This window comes from Euprymna scolopes, chromosome 20 (genome assembly GCF_053919585.1).
Source record: "Euprymna scolopes isolate OS-2025 chromosome 20, ASM5391958v1, whole genome shotgun sequence".
In the NCBI taxonomy this organism is placed as follows: domain Eukaryota; kingdom Metazoa; phylum Mollusca; class Cephalopoda; order Sepiida; family Sepiolidae; genus Euprymna; species Euprymna scolopes.
In genome coordinates, this window is record NC_136501.1 from 63,914,818 (window position 1) to 63,936,674 (window position 21,857).

At 33.6% G+C, this 21,857-nt stretch overlaps 1 protein-coding gene across 1 annotated transcript in view; it reads left to right on the plus strand.

Moving 5' to 3' along the window:
* Window positions 1–21,857, plus strand: part of LOC145241445 (uncharacterized) — a 571,697-nt gene that overhangs the window by 413,788 nt on the left and 136,052 nt on the right. Inside the window, exons 9-16 of the mRNA XM_080104406.1 lie at window positions 1,821–1,911; window positions 3,829–3,984; window positions 5,186–5,302; window positions 7,829–7,933; window positions 12,112–12,195; window positions 13,171–13,321; window positions 14,670–14,721; window positions 17,001–17,096. Of these exons, the coding sequence (XP_079960532.1) occupies window positions 1,821–1,911; window positions 3,829–3,984; window positions 5,186–5,302; window positions 7,829–7,933; window positions 12,112–12,195; window positions 13,171–13,321; window positions 14,670–14,721; window positions 17,001–17,096 (852 nt within the window). The remainder of the gene's footprint in view (window positions 1–1,820; window positions 1,912–3,828; window positions 3,985–5,185; window positions 5,303–7,828; window positions 7,934–12,111; window positions 12,196–13,170; window positions 13,322–14,669; window positions 14,722–17,000; window positions 17,097–21,857) is intronic.

Here is a 21,857-nt window from a genome sequence, read left to right on the forward strand (position 1 = left end):
CCCGAGGATAAAGAAATATGGATAGAAGTTTTTTTTTTATGTGGGGAGCTCTTCATCATTGTGTCACAATTATAAGAATTCAACAAAATTTGCCAAATTAATTTAAAACAATTTTGCCAACAGGAAAGCATAATTTACATAATTTCTATTCAAGGCAAAACACTATTATCAACCAGCAGAACTCAGCACACCTCGGAATTCCATTCTTCACTGTTAACTGAGTGATTGTCCAATTCACCATTGGGGAAAATAATCAATATAATCTTTCCCAAGTCAATCAAGACCCTCTGACGACAATCTTTATTACTAAGGATAATAAATCTATTTACTTTTTCCATGTTTGTGTACATCATGATTCAAATAACAAAACAAGTCGGAGAAATATGCGGGCCAACTTTTTTTTTTTCAATGACAGCACATGATGACGATATTTGATTCTTGTTTGTCTCTCTTATATGCTCCAAAACTACTCAGTAGAATTGTGTCAGATTTGGCATGAATCACTCGTATCTCAGGAGGTTAACATTTTAATACAACTGCTAACACTAAAAACAATCAACACTTATAAGCTCCAAAACAAAATTTTACCAGATTTTGCATAAAGCATCCTTGTGATGCTGCATTTGTCAAGGAGCGGAGGAATAACATTTTAACTACTACTACTACTAATAATAATAATAATAATAATAATAATAATAATAATAATAATAATAATAATACAAAAAGCAAATTATACTTATAGTCTCCAAAATAGAATCTTAATAAATTTGGGATGAAGCACCTTTGGCGAGCAAAATATGTTAGAAAGAGATGGAATTTATACTACTACTACTACTACTAATAATAATAATAATAATAATAATAATAATAATAATAATAATAATAATAATAATAATAATAATTCTCATTGACTGACATCATATCAAATAGTCGAAAGAAAGGGCAAGGAGGATGGAAAGACCGAGGAGAAAAAACACTCCACTTGATGAGCGCGAAAAGGACTAGGAGCTTGGGGAGGCTTATTGCCACTCAAATTATAGTAAAGACCAATGGTCATTGCCAGCAAAATGTCAATGGCAAGCGGCTGTTACAATAACGTAAATTCATTTGCAAAGATTATTGAAAGAGGTGGAGAGTACTGGAAATCTGGGGATACTTGTTGTCAGACTCCAGGGAACACCACCAGTTGATGTCAGTGAGTAATCTCTGATAATGACCTGTGTGAGAACTCCAAGTGAGTAGAAATAATAATAAACTTAACGTCCTCAAAGTTAAGTTTAATGTGATGCAGGTGTATATAGTAGAGGTTTTTTTTTGTTTTTGTTGGGGTTTTTTATAAGGTGGTCACCATTTATCAAGGCCCAGAAGCCACTCGGGGATAAGGGTTATTGTATGTACAGTACTTTAGTGTTGAGATTTGATAAAGTGTCTTACTTAAGAGGGCGGTTCATCAAGAATTTGTTAATGTTGGACTTGAAGACATCCAGGTTGTAGTCGGATGGGAAACAGGCAAACGGAACAGAGTTCCACAGGCGTGCACTTCTAAGAAAGAAACTTTGCTCATGGAATCTACATTTTGGTTTTGGCACAGATAAAGAGTGGAGAAAATTTTTGACAGTGGTTTCAGCTAGACGGGTGTTTTTCATGAAAGATTGGCAAGGGGGGACCAGGGATTGGAGCTCAGGTGTATGAATTATTCTATTACTTATTATCGATTTTTGCTGCAGTAGAGATGAGTACTTCAGCTAGTTAAAAACTGATAGAATATAAATCGTTCGATCTTTCATGGCTATTGATTATTGATTGTTTTCTTTAAACAGATGCTGTATTAAAGATTACGAAAAGCGGCCTTTCACTGAGGAGCTTTTTAATCACCCATTTTTCAAACAAGTACCTGATGACGTAAGTTTGGTGAGTATCCCTAGTTTTCCTATATTTCTCTTCACTCACTCACGATTTATGTAGTCATTCTAAAATTTTTATCTAGTTTTTTTATTCTTTATTCCAGTTTTTTAGTCTTTATTCCAGTTCTAAAACCAAAAATAATTCCATTTTTTTTTTTAATGGAAATCGCTCCAGACAAGGTATGAAACTAATTAATGTAAGAAGCTAAAAAAATAATAATAATACTTCAAGGTCAAAAACTAGCTAACAATAAGTGTTAGAAAAATAGATTCCGCTTCAGAAAACAGCATTTTTCTCCATTTGTCAGAAACATCGATCATGAGGACTAAAGGGCAAAATAAAGTGAGCAAGAGTTACAAGGCTGCTGAAAGTAAATCCAAGGTCCACTTTCTACTCTCCTACTTACTTTCCAGCCATATGACTTCCTGTCATGGCGTCATTTTCTGAACACGTCAGTTAAAATTCTTTACTTAAATTCTAATTCCTTATCTTATTTGAAACCAGAATTGACAAGGCAGTCTGAGACTGTACAAAGCAACGCTTTAGAAACTTTTTCAACAGCACAGAACCATGTGTATCTGAACTGACCTTTCAAATGGACCATGCTAACAAGGTGGAGTCGATGTGATCCACTGTATTGGTAGCAGCTTGTTCTCTGTATTTACTTGCCTAGGCTATGGAGAGTGCAACTCCATAATATTTTGACACTGAAGGATACAAAGGGAGAATGGAGGGAGCAGATTCTGAGCATCCAAATTAAGGGAGGGGTCATCCAATTATATTCAATCTTTCTCCTTTTTTTCATAATACTAGTAGGACTACCCAGCATTACCCAGGGCAAAACTATAACATAACTTCCATCGCTCTCTTTTTACTCCACTCAACCTACACACAACTCGACACACACACAACTCTACTTCACCCAGCCGACACACAACTTTGGACTCACGCACAACTCGAGTCAGCATAAGGGAAATAACTTTTGTGAACAAATCAATTACTTCTCTTTACATGATAACATTAAAAAGTTATGTGTAGGTTTTGATGACCTTAAATGATATAAATGGCCATTTAACTCTTAAACAATAAATCCTTTTTTTTTTTTTTTTCTACATTTTAGAAATAATTTATCCGAGGTTCACACTAATAAAAAAAATACACTGTAAAGGAGTTTGGTGTGATATTTTTTAAGTTTTAGAGATATGAAAACATGCATATACACAGACAACTACCCTTTATATAATATATTTCTCAGTACTAGGACTTATACATGTAGTCTTTGAGGCTTACAATTAAGGAGATGGTCTCACCACTCTATATATCTATCCATATTTAAAAGCAATTAAAAACGACTATTATTACTGTGAGGAGTTATTCCCCCCTTCCAATTATATTAGATTTCTAGCAATAGTTGCGTTTATTTATTTAAACATTCTATTATGTGTGTTACCTTCCTGTATAAGGAAAATAAAAATGTTGAATATAAAAAAAATATAATTGTATTACGAGTAGTGTTGGAACGATTAATGGGAATCGGAATCAGGAATCGGAAAGCTCTAAACATTTTGTGGTATCGGATTTGGTATTAGTGTCTTTTTCCAATGCCGAAGACGATTCTTTTTTTGTACGAATGGCAAGATTATAAATATTTATGTATCTTAAACTACCAGTAAAATTAAATCCATATATCCCCCATTGCAAGTGTATTTTTACGTTTGCAAAAATATATGCACATATTACATGGATTTTTTTTATGGTAACCCGAAATAAAATACAACTTTCTATTTAGAAATTTAAAAAGAATCAGAATCGGTAATTGTATCGGAAGCAAAAAAATATATGGGAATTGCTCCATCACTAATTACAAGATTTTTTTTTTTTTTTTAGGCTTTTATTTAATCAGATTTTTTTTTCTTTATGTAGCTCAAAGAAAACCTCACGAAAATGGTGCATCAAATGAACCCTGTTATTCACGCTCCTGACGTGACCACCAAGCATGGCCAACTCAAGTCCAAAAGGGCTAACCAACGGCCGGTCAATGTGCCAGATGATCTGGCAACGATGCAAACTTTGAATGCTGTAAGTATTTTTTTTTTTTTTGTGATTCAATTCATATTTGTAGTTTCTTTTAATGCATTAATCTGCAAAATTTAATGGATATTTTGCAAACCTCTTTCCTCTAATGAGAAGAATTGCATTTCTCGAAATTCTGCAAAATAAGGTCTTTAAAGTTTATTTGTACTCCGTGTCGGATAATTAAAAATTCTGTATACCTCTTTTACAGGTTTTTAATGTCCTTTTGAAAATTTGAATCAATTTTCAATAAGATTGTTCTGTTGTATATGTATATATATATATATATATATATATATATATATATATATATATATATATATATATGTGTGTGTTGGGACGATTAATCGGAATCGAGAATAAAAAAAATCGGAACATTTGGGGGTATCGTGATCGGTATCGGAAAAATTTTAGCCTATTTTCCGATGCCAAAACTGATTCCTTAAATTATCATTTTCATTTGATTTTGGTTTAAGAAACATCTTCCACTGCTTGTAATAATAATGAAATAATAAATATTTATTGATTTAAACTTCCAGTAAGACTAAAATCTCTAGATCACCCCCTCACAAGTGTGTTTTTATGTTTGAGAAAATATATGCACATTTAAGATGTGTTCTTACAGAAATCAGGACAAAATAACAATTTTATAGCAAAATATTTAGAGATTTATAAAGAACGGAAATCGGAATCAGTAAGTGTACCGGAATCGGGAAAAATATTGGGATCGTCCCATCACTGATATATATATATATATATATATATATATATATATATATATATATATATATTTACCAGTGGTGAAAAAACCGGACTAGAGTGCTCAATGTGTAGTCAGAGCAGTATATAGGAAATTTATTACTGTGAGTCCAGAATGAGTTTACAAATTGTTTCAGCTAGAGGAAAATCCTCAAAGACGAAAAATCCAACTAGCATCGTCGAATTCTGACGATGCTAGTTGGATTTTTCGTCTTTGAGGATTTTCCTCTAGCTGAAACAATTTGTAAACTCATTCTGGACTCACAGTAATAAATTTCCTATATATATATATATATATATATATATATATATATATATATATATATATATATATATATATATATTGTATTCTCTTCAATTAAAAAAAAAAAAATGTTTCGAGCAAACTATATCACTCATTTATTTTTTTTAATGTTTTTTTTTTATATTTTTCAAAAAAATTTTCCAGGATATTATTGTGAAACAACTTAAGCAGCGCTATGATCATGGGGTCATCTACACTTACATCGGAGATATTCTGATGGCTGTGAACCCCTTCAAGCCTCTTGCAATTTATACTGAGAAGGTAAGTTTGCTTACACCTCAACTTTTTAATATCAAGTGGAAGGAACATATTTCAACTTCTTTAATGTTGGACCTTTGCAATTCTTGATGTATGTTTGTTTTATGGCATATCACCCTTTTTTCATCTTTATTAATGCTGAATTTGGTCATTTTATGTTCAAATATTTATCCTGTTTGGTTATTTTAAATAAAACAGTTTCCTTTCAACTTTTGCTTTCTGCTTTGCCAAGTCTTGCCGGTGTATAACGATGAATGGTCCCTTTTGATTAATACTTACGTAATTCCAGTTTAATTTTAAAACTGTACGCCAGTAAATAAAGGTATATCACACGAAACCGCTTGAAGGGTCGAAGAGACTTAATGCTCGAGCGTACAGAACGAAACTCAAAACAAAACTGAAAATGTAAACACAAAATGGGAGAGGCAGACGACAATTCAAATAACACCGTTATGCTGAGTTATCTCCCTTGATTGATATGCGATCATAATTCAATACTGGGGCTAAATAAAAAAAAAATACTAGTCTTTACTTTGAAATGATTTTTTGGAATGATTTTATTTTTAATAACATGTTATAATCAAAAAATATATATAATTAGCTATTACTTTGAAAAATGTTTATCTTCAAAATGGTTTTATATAATCTGCATAAATAAAACAGTAGGTGTATGTGTGTGTCTGCCTGTACATAAATATTTAACCGATAAACACTTAAACTACTAGTTATATAATACTAAACTTAACAGAAAATAGTAATCATGCAACAAGGGTAGCTTATAACGAGTAAAATCTTTAGTTGGATGGATGAATATGTCGCCAAGTTAAAAATGCATAATGTTCATTTTAACTTGCCGACATATTTTAATTTCTTTCTGCGCATGCCCAAATTCAGCTCATTTCTTCAAGCTTTTTAATATAAAATCTTTCTTATCTATCTGTTGGGAGCTCAAACGCGACTAGAGTGCTAAATGGTTCAGTTTCAATTCTAACTGATGGCATCCAAGTTAATTTTTTTTTATTTAATGTTTGAAATCATTACTATATATTGTGTACAATATAATATTCAGTAAGGAATTGGCTTTGTAATAATAAATATAAAATCTGCATAAATTAAAATATATTTTATGACCTGGTAAAGCCAGGCACCTCACCCACTAGGCTAGCAATTTTTTTTTTAAGTTTGCATAAAAAATAGTCGTTATTATGAAATATTTTAAGTTTGCATAAAAAATAGTCGTTATTATGAAATATTATATAAAATCATCTTGTAAAACAAATTTTTCAAACTGCAGATGAAAAAACTATAGTTTGATTCTAATGTATTTTATTAAAAATCAAATCAAATCACTCCATCAACAGAAAATGAAAGTCGAAAAGAAACTGTTTCATTTAAAATAACTGTTTGTTTGAATTAATTACTCACCAAATGGTCATTAAATTCCACTGAATATTCCGGTGCTTTTTAGGAATAGGAATTCACAGATTTCCAGTTGTGCATGGCATAAGTAGTTTCAACTATGAACAGAGAAAGCCAAATCACATTACGATGTTTTTACACAATACGAACCGAACTACACCAACGTTTGCTGCACTAGCAAATTAGATTAGTTTAGAGTTAGGTTAGGGTTAATGTAAAAAAATAAATAAATAAAAAATTCCCTTCCTTCTTTGAGAGAGTTGCCAGATAAGTCCTCTTTCCATTCTTTTTTTTTTTTTTTTTTTTTTGCCGACTATTATCCTCATCTTCATAATTGCTGTTGTTGCACCTTGTTTCGGCTATTTGATCCTCTGGCCTTCTTCAGGTGATTAACCACAACAGGATAGCAATGCTGAGTCTTGTAACGTATTCCCAGTAATTACTGCCTTCCATAGTTGTTGTTGTTTCACCATGTTTTAGCCAACGTTAAACCGCTATCTTCAGACAATGCTCACCTGGAACTGTAGAGACTCAATGCCTCTATCCACTACGTCACAGGCCACTACGTCACAGGCCCCCGAAGGGCGATCAAGGTTGGATTTTTGGATCTTGTAAATCCAAGTTTTCGTTCTTATCTAGTTTTCCATTGTTGGGTCCATATCGTATCGAATGGTATTATATATTATTTTTATTGGAATCCTTTAATATGAGTAATTTGTATATTCATTCTTTTTTTTTCTTCTTTTTTTTTTTTTACAGACTGTTATCCTCATCTTCATAAGGATAACAATAAAAAAAAAATAGTAAATACACAAATTATTCATCTCAAAGGATTCCAATAAAAAATAAAATAAATAAAAATAATATATAAAACGTCTTCTCTCGTTGAAATACCGCCAGTTAAGGAAGGGAGACAACTCTGCCCGGAAATCTTAGTTTCATAACTTCTGCCTGAAGTCTCTCTCTGACCCTTGACCTCTGCACTTTTTCCCTCAAAATAAGACTCCTATTCTGTAACGCAAACAAATGTTTTAAAAATTGTTTTTCCTTGTTTATTCCTCAATTGATTCAAGATTGTCGTTTTCTATAAAAACTACTTGCCTTTTTCAGTATCAGGAGCAATACACCAATGTTGCCAAAGGAGTTCTATCACCCCATATCTTTGGGGTGGCCGATCGTTCCTTCCATTCCATGTTACATCTCCAAATGAACCAGGTAAGTGAATTCTTCAAAAACTTCAAATATTTCACAATAACTAGAGTATCCGTTCCGTAAGAAAAATGGACACGTAATTCGAACAAAATGTAACCTGAGGATTTTAGAGTTGGCATTTGTTACGTGGCTAAAAGTGTAACAAAATAAGGAAAATCATGCATGCGCGCAGCGACTCAGTTGTTTTTAACAGCGTTGGCGACTACGGCTCTCCAAATTGTAGAGCCATGGTAATCTCAGGAAGACAAGTAAAGATGGTAGTTTCCTAGTGCTTTCCCTCTTGATTCGGGGGCGTATCTGACCCCGTGAGTTAAACACGCCCACAAATACCAACCTGGAAATTTCTACGATTTGGCATGGTACATACAGCGCCTAGCCTTCTCAAATGGTCACCCATCTGGTACTGGCCAGGTACATCGTTGCTTAACTTTAGTGATCTGGCGAGAACCAGTGTGCCAACGTGATTGTGCGAAAAATTAAATGAAGACAAAAAGGTGATAAAATTAAATATAATTTTTACTTAACACACACAAAAAAATTTAACATAAGCGAAAAACAAGAACAAAAAATATTTCTACTGAAGCAGACGATGAAGTCAGAAGACCTAGTTGCAGGAAGGTGAATGATGATTTTTTTGGAAGAAGAAGAAGGTCAGGAAAATGGAACTTAATTATTTACAAAAAGAATCTCAAAATTTTAAACTTATTATCTCTTTGGTGAGAGAAGATTTTAAAGACGTTGCCAGAAGATTTTAAAGACGATTCTTTTGGCTTCGTTTATAACCCTGGAATCACGCCAGAGCTGAGGGTGAACTCATCACGTCAACAAACCAATAATTGTCAAGTTAGCAGGAAAGCCTCTTTTTATAGAAAGCGCCACTCAATATTAGAATATTCTAGAACCCTCTCAATCTTTGGGGAATATAAATTTAGCTCTCATAGCATTTTTTTTTTTTTTTTTTTTTTTTTTTACATAGAGGTGTATAGATATTTTTAAATTTTTCAACCCTGTCTATGATCCTGGATATGACCTTAAACTATATCCGATGGTGAGGCCCCAGCTTGTGGGCTTTGGGGAGTGTGGAGCCACCCTTTAATTGCCATTGCTCTCAGATCCACTCTGACCTGGAGTGGTAGTACTTGTTAGGGTCCCAACTAGGGGTTAAATAGAAACTGGCTTGAAAATAACAAATATATTCTATTAAAAAAAATGTCTTCAAAATCACTGGATTCGGCATTAAATAACCTGAAAAGGGTTGATATGCCGTAAAACAAAAACAACCAACTAACCAACCAACCAACCAACCAACCAACCAACCAACCAACCCTGTCAAAGAGCTAGAGACTAGTAGCAGATGCACCAGCCCAGATGTGGCAACAATACTCCATGCATAGCCGAATACTGGCTTTGTAGAGACATAAAATACTCTCACGTCCAGTATAATCACATTGATACACCTGTTCCTGCTGGATCACCGAAATCAAGGAACGTTGAACCTGGTCAGTACTAAATGGGTGGCCATTTGGGACTTCCAAGTGCTGTATGTGCTCTCCGCTTATCTCGGCATTGTTTCCAGTCATCCTGGACTTCTCCTTGCCATTGGACTCAAACAGTGCCGATTCAGGAGAGGTGTGGTTGGGGATTGCGCAACTCTTGCCTCTCAATTACATGTGCAGCTCCCCTCCTACAGAGGATATCTTTTATCTTTCGAGGTTGAATGGAAGCATCGATAGGATACTCTCAGGTGTGGGTAATTTTCTAGCACGGTAGAGGAATTTCTTGTAGAGTTCTTTTTAGTATTGATTTTTAGTATTGATTTTTAGCATTGATTCTTTTTAGTATTGATTCTTTTTAGTATTTATTTTTAGTATTGATTTTTAATATTTATTTTTAGTATTGATTTTTAATATTTATTTTTAGTATTGATTTTTAATATTTATTTTTAGTATTGATTTTTTTGTATTGATTTTTTAGTATTGATTTTTAGTATTGATTTTTAGTAGTGATTATTTTTAGTATTGAATTTTAGTATTCATTCTTTTTAGTATTGATTCTTTTTAGTATTGATTTTTAGCATTGATTTTTAATATTGATTTTTTAGTATTGATTTTTTAGTATTGATTTTTAGCATTGATTTTTTAGTATTGATTTTTAGTATTGATTTTTAGTATTGATTTTTAGTATTGATTTTTAGTATTGATTTAGGTTTTTGTTTATCTTTAAATTTTACATTTTTATAGATGTAATCACGACAAACTTACAGTAAAAAAATCCACCGATTTTTCTAAGATAATGTGATGTGATATCATTCAACTTCCGTTTGCGCATATAAATCTATATATAAATCTATATATATATCATAAGAGAGAACTTAAATGACTACTAGATACTGTTCTCAAGTATCTAAGGTCTCTCTGTATAGGAGTTTGTCAGGACAATCTGGTATGAGAATACGTTGCCCTTCAAGTAACCCCTGACTAAATATATATATTGTATCTGCAGCCCAAATAAGGTCATTTCGATATACGACGAATGGTGCTCTTCCTCCAAGTGATGTTGCCTCAAGTAACAACACTAAGCTGAATACTCCACCGGACCAGATGAATTCTTGTCCTGAAATCCAGTAAGACCATAAGGAAGTAATAACACAACAAAGATATACTATAACACAGTTAACTCATCAATTAGTAATAGGAAAATTAATGTTCCTAACTTCTTTACTAACTCAACGTTTGAGAAGTAAAGTTTGGTTTACGGCATATCAGCCTTTTTCGGGTTATTTAATGCCGAATCCAGTTATTTTGGAAATAGTATTCATGTTACATCCAGTTATTTTGTAGGTTTTTATTCGTATAATTTTGTATCTTCAATCGCTAGTTTGTAGTGTTTGGTTTGGTTTGGTTGTTTTATAGTGGATTTTATTGTTTTTGTTCCCTGCCTTGCAGAACATGAATGAGTTTTGCAATGGGTGAGGGAAAAGAGTTACAGTATTAATGTTTGGTACATTTTAAGTTAGGAAACCAGTCAGGAAGTGGGGAGATAGAAAGGGAAAGGGGAAATGGGAAGAAGGAAAGGGGGGGAGAAGGTGAGTTGTTGTTATTGGTTTTGGTTTTGCATGAACAGAATTAAGTTTTGCAAAAGGAAGTAGAGAAACAAAAAGCATCAATGTTAGGTGCATTACGTCTCAGGAAGCCAATATCTTCAGACAGCCTGATCTGGTAGCACTAGTTGAGAAGTAAAGGAGAACTTTAATGGGACATTTGAACCTCTATGTTTCTCATACAGAGATCAAGTGTTTGAATTCTGAGAACTTCGGCTGAAGTAAAATAATACAACTTTTTTTTTTTTTAATTTTCTTATCAGTTTGTCAAGCTGTGGGGTGGAGCATCCTACCGGATGCCAAACATTCACCCGCTAACTTAGATATCCCAACCGAGAGATCTCTTTAAGATTCTGACCGTCCCCTTAAGTGCAATTGTTTGAATCTCTCTTGCACTTGGTTCACCAGGCATATTTGCCAGGTAGTTTTTGAAATTCTTTTTTCATGAGTCCAGTTCCTCCTGTAATAACTGGAATGATAGAGATCTTTTTAAGATTCCAGTTTCTTTTCATGTCATACACACAATTAGAATCATGTCTACTGCGGTTTCCGAGGATTACTATTTAAAAAGATAGAGATAGGAAGATTCCTTGTAGATTTCCTTTTTAGTATTGATTGAGTTTTTTTGGTTATCTTTAGATGTTTTAATTTTTATAAATTTGATCATGACAAACTTATAGTAAAGAATCCATCGATCTTTCCAATGCAATGTGACGTAATAAGTAAGCCTAGGACAACAGCATATTCTTTTCATTGTTTTGACCCTCGAGTGTGTATCCATTAATATCTTATATGCTTTTATATAGAGTGATGTGGTTCTCGGTTGATTAACTGTGTCGGATATATACTCGAGGGTCAAAACAATGAAAAGAATATGCTGTTGTCCTAGTAAAAGACATCATTCAACTTCCGTTCGCGCATACAAATCTTACAAAATTATACTTGGGTCCTCACTTGATCTTTCAGAATTTCAGAATTGAAGCAAAATGAAATAAACTTATGAGATGAACTTCTTTGTCTTTGAACTTTCCCTTTTAAAAAGATGAACTATACTTCTGAATCAATTTTTTTTTATTTACAGTGCATTGTCATCAGTGGAGAGTCTGGATCAGGAAAAACTGAGAGTGCTAACTATTTGTTGCAGCAACTCACCAATCTTGGTCAGGTAAATAAAAATGGATTATTTTCTTTTTCTTTTCTTTCTTTTTTTTTTGCTATCTCTTCTATGTCTTCCGTTTACAAAACAAGTACGGTTGCAATAAATAATCTGTAATATAAATCTCACCTGTCTGTTTAAATGTATGTATGTATGTATGTATGTATGTATGTATGTATGTATGTGTGTATGTATGTATGTATGTATGCCTAAAACTTTCGACTGAGAGGACGAATTTTCACGATCTCACTATCATTTTGAAGCTCGACGTCTCGGACGACAAATATAAAAAAATTGGTCAAAAACATTAATTCCTTCACCCTCAATTGGACAGGAGGGGTTTCTTTGTCTGATTTTAACGTTCCGAACTTCCCGCGTCATGACCTCAGATTTTCTTTCATTTTCTTTTCCGTCTTCATGTGTGTGTGTGTGTGTGTGTGTGTGTTTTTAATGTTATATATATATATATATATATATATATATATATGAAAACTAACATAAAAATACACACACACACATTTGACTTAGATTTAAAATAGGTCAGGACACTAGATACCTACACTACCCGCCAAAACAGCACACACAAAGAAACGGGGAAACTGGATGTCAACTGGGCCTTTGTCCTGTAAGTGCCTGTTCATTGGCTGATTAGGAAGGGTGTGGCAAGAACTAGAAAACTGATTGGAACATTCTGTGTAGCTTAATTGCCATATATATTTTATAACTTACTACCTAGCTCTACCTACGTATTGAGCACTGTGTAAGTAAATACTTAAAGTTTACGCATAAATTTATACTTTCGTATATTAATTTATGTGATTAAATTAAGTAATCATATATATATATATATATAGAGAGAGAGAGAGGGGGGGAAGAAAGAGCAAGAGACGGACAGACAGGAAGAGAGGGCTAGAGAATTTATTAATATTGTGCTTTTACCGTGTGATTGAATGTTAAAAAAATTCATCTTATGCTTCTTTTCAGGCTCCCGACAAGTACCTGGAACAAAAAATTCTCCAAGCTAATCCTTTAATGGAGGCATTTGGAAATTCAAGGACTGTAATTAATGATAATTCCAGTCGTTTTGGAAAATATATTGATATGATCTTCAACGAGATTGGAAGCGTCATGGGAGGTATGGACTCTTCAATACATTCATCTTAATGCTGATTAGTGAGGGGTTGAGGATATGCGTTGCATGGAAAGAAATTATATGATAATCATATGATGAATATGTAATGTGAGTTTTAAAGACATGCTTAGATCTGATGATCTCAGTGGAAGATTTAATCTGGACAGTATACGAAGATGTTTGCAGAAGAGAAGACTTCGGTGGTATGGTCACATTGAATGAATGGGTGAGAGTTTTTGAGTTAGTAGATGTAGAAGAGTTGAACTAGCAGGTTCAGTTGCCAGAAAAAGGTTAATGAAAATAAGTGATAAAAATGGGCTTTCTTTTGTTTTTGTTTTTTGTTTTTGTTTTTGTTTTTTTATACTTTTTTTTTGCTCCAAACAAAGCGTATTGCCATTTTGCCATAAGAGGCCATTATTTGCAATCATGCCTTACAGGGGATTGTAGGGAAGTTGAGTTGCGAGATATTTGTCCACATTATATTTAAATTTCTGCATATCAGTACAGTCAGGAAACAGTGGGAGGGGGATTCCAAAGTATAGCAGCCTGAGGGACGAAAAAATTAGAGTTGAAGGCTTTCCGTCATCTAGGGACCTCAATAGTGAAGGGGTTGGACTTTGCTGTTTGTCTAGTTGATCGAAGTATGTACCTCAAGGGGGAGCAAGTGTTTGGAGTTCATCAGAGCATATTCTATTAAGATACTTGTAAAACAGGCACAGGGGCACAACATTGCAGCGATGGGACAGAGGTTAAAAGAAGGTTAAACAATAATGATCTTGCCAGAGATAAGTTAGCTTCTAAGTCAATTTCTAAAAAAAAAACATCAAACACATGCCAGCATGTAAAATGGACGTTAAACCGAATTTGGTGATGATTTTATGAAGAAAATGTTTGTTAAAACATAGTATTTAGTATAATTCTTTAATATAAAATATGTATAAAATACGTTTATAAGCCAAATTACAACGCAATATTATGAAAATGAACAAATATTTATTCGTTTAAAATTAATATTTCAGCGATTAACGTCATCCTCAGAATTTTATACATTTTTTTCTTTCTTTTTTTTTTTTTTTTCTTCGCCATGGTGTTAAATTGAAGAAAAAAAAGTTAGTAAAGAGTCAGCGTGTTGTAAAATAACTCATTTTTTTATTTGAAGAATATAATAAAAGTTGTCTCTCTTACAAATAAACTTTTATTTTTACTTCTGCTTTAAAAATGTGCAAGCAATTAAAGATTCAAGACTTAACTGTATTCCAGGCAACGCCGGGTACATAAGCTAGTATTATATATTATAAAGAATATACCTGCAATGCAATATGATTATTTTATTTCGCTTTTCATTTTACAGCTCGTATTACCGAATATCTTCTGGAAAAGTCCAGGATTATTCAACAAGCTCCGTAAGTTTTTTTTTTTTTCTTTTTCTCTTTATTTTTTTTTTTTTACTAAAAGATTACCACTTATCAAGTCTCAAACGCCATTCGAGGATAAAGGTTAATGAGTGCAAGGTGGTCAGTGAGACAACAGCACAATGATCGGTAGTGGTGGAAGTTGGGTAGAATTTAATTATTTAAGAGGACGGCTCAACAAGAACTCGTTTACATTGAACTTGAAAACGTCCATGTTATAGTAAGCTGGGAAGTAGTCGTTCGCTATTGTGTTCCATAGACGGGTAGCTCTAGGAGAGAAAATTTAAATTTGCTCATAGAAGTTTTCTTTACTTTTAGACAGAGAAAGGGGAATTATTTACAGTGGTTGTGGCTAGACGAGTTTTTTGTTGTGAATGAAGGAACCATAGATTGAAGCTCGGTCGAGCACCTATCTCAGAATAGCAAAATATGATACTGAGCTGATCCTGGAACCCCGCTTCTATGGGGTGTTCTGCTAGAACTATAATTGGCTAACCTGACTGGCTATTATGGTGGACCATCACCCCTGGTCAGCAGTTGTTCAGGATGCAGCAAATTCTTTGAATGGAGCCCGTTCAACTACTCCAGGATAAACGCTGAAACAAATATAAGTAAGTATACAGAGCAGATTTAATTCTGCACTGTGGCAGCATAAAAGAGTGTATAATTTGGGAGTTGTCCGTGTCACACTCGTACATGCAAGGAATAAAATTGGATACTGATCTAATAATATTGACAGACTACATGAAATATCCGTATGTTGACACACCAGTTCTCACAAGATCATCGAAGTTAAGCAACGTTGAGCCTGGCCAGTACCAGATGGGTGATCATTTGGAAAGACTAGGCACTGTATGTACCTTCTGGAAAGGTTGGGCATGGGGCCAGTATCCTCACCCCAAAAAAAGAACTCCTCGCTACAAAAGCATCTAAAAAGTTGTAGATGGCCTATGCCCGTCCAGGGGCCCAAGGCTATGGATAGATGGACATGAAATATCCAGTATGATGTAATAAAAGTCGGTTGCAGAGGTTTGCGGAACAGTCATGCAGGACGCCTGCAAAAAATAAGAATAGTGGGAGTATCAAGAGCAAAATCGCTCAGAAATATCACAAACGTTGTCTTAATTACTTCCACGTTAGAAAAAGAACAGAACCATAGGAAAAGTTAGAATGAGCTGCTAAATATATGAATCCTTATGCACGGAAGTTGCTTGATTATAAAGGGTTATGTTACGTATGGAGTATTCTGATTAGTTAAGGTTTCATAGTTCAAGTCAATACAGGAAGTTGCTGTTTCTTCACTTGAAAAGTTTTGTTAAGGTGTAGCACTTTACGGCAGCAAACTGTGTCATCAGAAACGTAGTATTGGTGGGATTTTGAATGTTCTTTGTGCATCAGGTGCTTTGGTCATGCACAGCGTGTCACATGACCTCCATAAATAACATGCCTGAATACGTCAGGCAATGTGGTAGGCCAAGGAAGACCTGTCTTGAATGCATAAGAAGTGATTTGGTTGTAAGCATGCCTGATATCAATCATTTAAAAAAATGCGTGGAAAGTAGGTCTGGGGCATTTTCTGGAATTGTCCACTGCGAATTCCAGGACAATCGCAGCATGTTAAATACCAAAATGGGATGATAATGATAAAGTGACCTGAATCACCCGGTTTCAGGCCGAGGTATCTGTCTGAGCTCACTTCAAACAAAAATACCCTTGATTATCGAGAAAATATTTTTGTTTTGTTTTATTATTAGCAGCTTATTCATTTTCTATTTCTTTTGAGTAAATAAACGTTTAATGTTTGAAAAACATTCATATTTCTCGGTTTTGTCTTGTTTTTGGGAGCACCTGTCAGCATGTTGCTCAATGCGATGATCAAATTGACTCATTTCACAAATATCTATTGGCTGCTTCATTATTTGTCATTATGTCATGAAAACACAGAAAGTTCATGTTGTTTTCAAGCCGTACTTGCATGTGAAGCTTCTTTTTTTTCAAGTTAGGAAAGGTTTTCCATAGAACCAATTCTATCGTTTAATTTACTGCCACCCTGACTCCAAAAGAAGAGCATTATTTCAATACAAGCGCTAAAACAAACATTTGTTTTTATTATGCTAATTATTAATATTAATTATTATTTTTATTAATAATTAATATTAATTATCATTTTTTCCTTATTTTTTTATTCTCATGTTTTTCTTTCTTTACTTTTGCTTTTTATTTTTTTTAAATTTTGATCCATCGTTTTATTTTCTCTTCATCTTTTTCAGTGGAGAACAAAGTTTTCATATCTTTTACTACATTCTGGCTGGTTTGACTTCCCTGCCAACTGATGATTATTTTCTGAAGTCAACAAGAAGCTTTAGGTAAGGAAATTTGCATAACATTCACAGATCAGTCATGACCGATATAAATATAACCAGCTATTTTAACTCGTTAAAAACGAGCAAAAGTTATGACCTATTGATTTCGAATAGGTGCTTTATGACAAGCTTTTAGAGTAAACGTGATGTAGTGGTGACTAAGCCCTATTAATCCCTAACTATGCATCGCAAGGATACAGTTCGCTGCACCTTATCATAACAAATGCAAATATGCAAAATTTCAGTTAAGTCGGCCTAGTAGTTTCCAAGAAAAAATTGAACAGGGAGACGGACAGACAGACAAACAGACTAAGAGAAATATTCTATAGATAAACAGAAAAACTGAATGTATAAAACATAAAGAATTACTAATACTTATACTTTATTAGTCTATCTCTGAATTGCAGAAATGGCAAATAGATTCAAATGACTAGTGCTTGTGTTTGTCACACACGGAGCAATCAAGGTGCCACAATTGTCGCAAAAACATTGAAGTCTACAAATTGTATTCCTAACTTCGTTGCTGCACGTTTTTTCTTTTTATGTCTTCTGCGTAAATCCTTCCCAACCAAGAAAACGTCGCCTGCAAATAACGTATGCTGTTTTGCAAGTTTGTTCATACGCGAATAGAAACATACAGGGTGGAACGATAAATTTGTCGCCCTAAAGAAAACAACACTACAGCTTTATTTTAAAACTTTTATTGAAAAAAAAGCTCAATTCAGGTAACTTGATTATGTAGTAGAGCTGACATCTATTCAATGTAGCTGCCTTCAGCCTCAATCACCGCCTCGATATGGATCCAGAACTGGAAGCATGCCTTTTCAACAAGTGCCGGTGGGAGCTCAGCAATTACTTGGCAGATGGCGGCGATCAGGCTGGCTTTAGTGTTGTGGGAGATCAAGTTGGTAATATTCTCAACGTATGGCATAACGAAGTAATCCAGCGGGTTCAGGTTGAGGGAGGAGGGGTGCCAGTGAGAGAAGGGTATAAAGTCATAGCATTTCTTCTGAAGCCAAGCCTGGGTTTCTTTGGACTTGTGAGCTTGCACCAAGTACTGCTGCCACACCTAGGGTCTGCCAGCGTCCACTTGATTGCACCAAGGAATCACCACACTCTTCAGCACATCCAGGTACACTTTGGTGTTGACTTTCAAGCCGACCTTAAAGATGTGAGGTGGCATGATGTGACCCTCGCTTGAAGGCACACCAAAAAAACCATAACTTTGTTTTCATCACCCTAGCCATGCCCCTGTTATTTGTGGCAATCCAGCGATGGATTTTAAGGATGTTGGCAATAATCCTGTTGTCATAATTTAGATTGGTAGAGAGCATGAGTTGTACAGCGGCACATCTCCGACCTCACTCGTTGAAATTTGTGTCACTTTCAGACATGATAGAAGGCTCTAGGGCAACAATTTTATCGTTCCACCCTGAAAAATTGGTTGATAAAAAAGAAACAGGAAGAGTACACATTACTAAGGCAGCAGCTTTTACAAATCTCAAATGTATCTAAAGGGTGTTTTAATTGGATATGTGGTTGATGAATTTAAAGGGAATCAGCATAATACTAGCAGGTCGCACGGCGTTGCCTGGTCATAAGATATGCTTAAATATGATATTTTGATTAATGCAGATAACATATTTATTTACTATGGAGACAATTCTCTATCGATTATCATATTGAACCTAATATATAGTAGTGAGATCAAAACTAAAACTATATATATGACTTGGGTGTCATCAGCTAAAATCAAAGCCAACACATACAACTCTCCACCGTCATTCCTTTTATATATATACTAGCAGGCTGCCCGGCATTGCTCAGTCGTAAAATATGCTTAAATATGATATTTTGATTAATGCAGATTGTGTATTTATTATTATTATATTATATTGGACCCAATATATCGTAATAATTTAAAAAGTTCAGAAAAAAAAATGGTTTGTGGGTCACCACAGAGAATCAAAACCAAAACGTTTAGCTTACAATTTACTTTTTCCTTTGACGTTAATGCCTGACCTATGAAGACATGTCTGCTGCAAGGATAAAAATTTAAACATGAACCAATAGCTATTACGTTATGCATGCATATTCATAATGCCGTCATTTGACCCTCATCTGGAAAATTCCATTTTTTAAATTTTCACACTTTTGCACCGATCTTCCTCAAATATAAAGTTTTGCATGGGTTCAAATACTCTATATATTAAGTTTCATGTCTGTAAACCAAAAATATGTGTGTGTGTGTGTGTGTATATATATATATATATATGATTGTTGAACTGGATTAAATCCGACGATATGAAATAAAATGGAGGTGGAAGGACCTGGATACTCAACGTTTCGCCCGATTTATGCGGGCTTCTTCAAGAGGGATGGTCATTGACAAGAGAGTCGGAGGATTGGGGCTATATATAATGATGGGGGAGAGCAGCGTGTTTTCCTTATGTAAATTAGATGTCATATATACATGTATATACATTTTATGAGAGAAGAACTAATTAGAGTAAATACCATCTTTTAAGTTACTGCGCTATTTTATCCCAATTCAATTATTTCTAATTTAAAAAAAAAAAAAAAAAAAAAAAATTCTTTCGTAATCTCGTGTCATTTTATTTATTTAATTTATCACCGCTATATTTCCAAACACAATTTTTAATCTCTACGATATTTTATCTTTTAGACGTAATCCACTACACTAGTTTACTCTAATTAGTTCTTCTCTCATAAAATGTATATACATGTATATATGACATCTAATTTACATAAGGAAAACACGCTGCTCTCCCCCATCATTATATATAGCCCCAATCCTCCGACTCTCTTGTCAATGACCATCCCTCTTGAAGAAGCCCGCATAAATCGGGCGAAACGTTGAGTATCCAGGTCCTTCCACCTCCATTTTATTTCATATATATATATATATATATATATATATATATATATATATATATACTAGCTGGCAGCCTGGCGTTGCCTGGTCATATAATACGCTTAAACATGATATTTTAATGTATGCAGATTCTGTATGTATTATTATAGAATCAATCCTCTATTGATTATTATATATTGTGAGGAATAATTTGTCCAGTGGACTAATTCGCAAATAACAATTAAAAAAAATAATAATGATAATGTCGTTCATCAAATTCCGTCTTTGTTTGTTTACAATATCACATCAGCTGATATTTGGGCTTGACGATGAATGCTCTGGAAAAGTCACTTCTGATTAATGTTTAGTTTTAAAATAAGCAAACAAAGAAATGATTTGCGGCGATTTTAAATGGTACCTCTTTTATTGTGAATTGAACTTATTAATAATTAAAGAAATAAATAAAATGGTGAGGTACACCTGGGCTTGAGCAAGGGATCATTCAATTAGTAGTCGAATGCTCTATCACTAAGCTATACCTCCAGATTATAATAAATCTTTTTTTTTTTTAAGAAAAAATGATTTGCTGAGATTTTCTTATCTCTCTTGGCCAGTGTAACGTAAAATATTCCCATGTAAAAATTATTCTTTTTTTTTATCTATAAAAGAGAAAAGCTATTTTTAAGATTGGATTATTTTGATCTTCGATACTTATCGAATAAATTTCTGTACAAAACATATCTAAAAACACTGCCAGACATATAAATTAGCTTTGTGTAAAATTTGCGAAAGATAGGCTGAGCCGTTTCAGAACCTATGAGGAAGGAACACACACACACACATAAAGTGACTTTATATACTAGTAGATAGGTGTGTGTGTGTGTGTGTGTGTGTGTGTGTGTGTGTGTGTGTGTGTGTGTGTGTGTGTGTGATGTATTAAAAATGTGCTAATAAAGGGGAGGTAATCTATTAGGAAGTCTCTTCTGTAAGAGTCATACTGCTTATATTTGCAAACTTTCCTAAACATTTGTTTGGCCTTCATACACACATAGATTTCCCTGTATTTTTTGTTATCACACGATTACATCAGATTTTTTTTTTACATTAATTTTTTTTTCAATAATTACAAATAATCTTTTTACTGCTATAACCAGAGTAGTTGTATGGATATATCAAATTTAAAAAGATATCTCCATTTTGAAGTTTGTTTTTTTTTTTCAAGTATTTACTTTTTGTTTAAGATATTTTCATCGACAGCTTTTAATAAAATATATGACCCCTTTATTTATTTATTCTTTATATATATTATTCTCATTTCCGTTTGAATGAAGAGAAAGCCTGGTTGTTTCTATTTATCTCGGCATTATTTTTAATTCTGTTCAACCTTTCTATAATTTAACAAGAAACACATTTCGTAATCGAGAAATCACGGATATGTCTAAACCATAACATGGAAACGTTAAGTAAAGACAATCACCACCCACAACAAAGGTTTGTTAGCGATCAACTAATGATTGACATAATAGTTTACAAAGTGTTTAACATTGAGCCGGATATCTCTTTATAATAATAGTAGGGGATGATTAGTAGTATAATGAATTAATCCGAATTGTATAAATACAACAGACTGGTAAATTAAAAAAATATATCCATTTTAAATTTGGAGACAAAGGACGAGTATCAGTATCACAGTTAAGGAAGACTTCTTTTTTTTTTTTTTTTTTTTTTTTTGATAGCATGGATAGGTTAACCAAATTAATCTGGAGCAGGAAACTAGATCAAATATTCAGAACATTTTTTGTTCTTTTGATTCAGGGAGGTAGTGTTGATCAACACTGCTGGGGATACATGATTTAATATACGGTTTTGTTTTTAAATCACCGAAACAC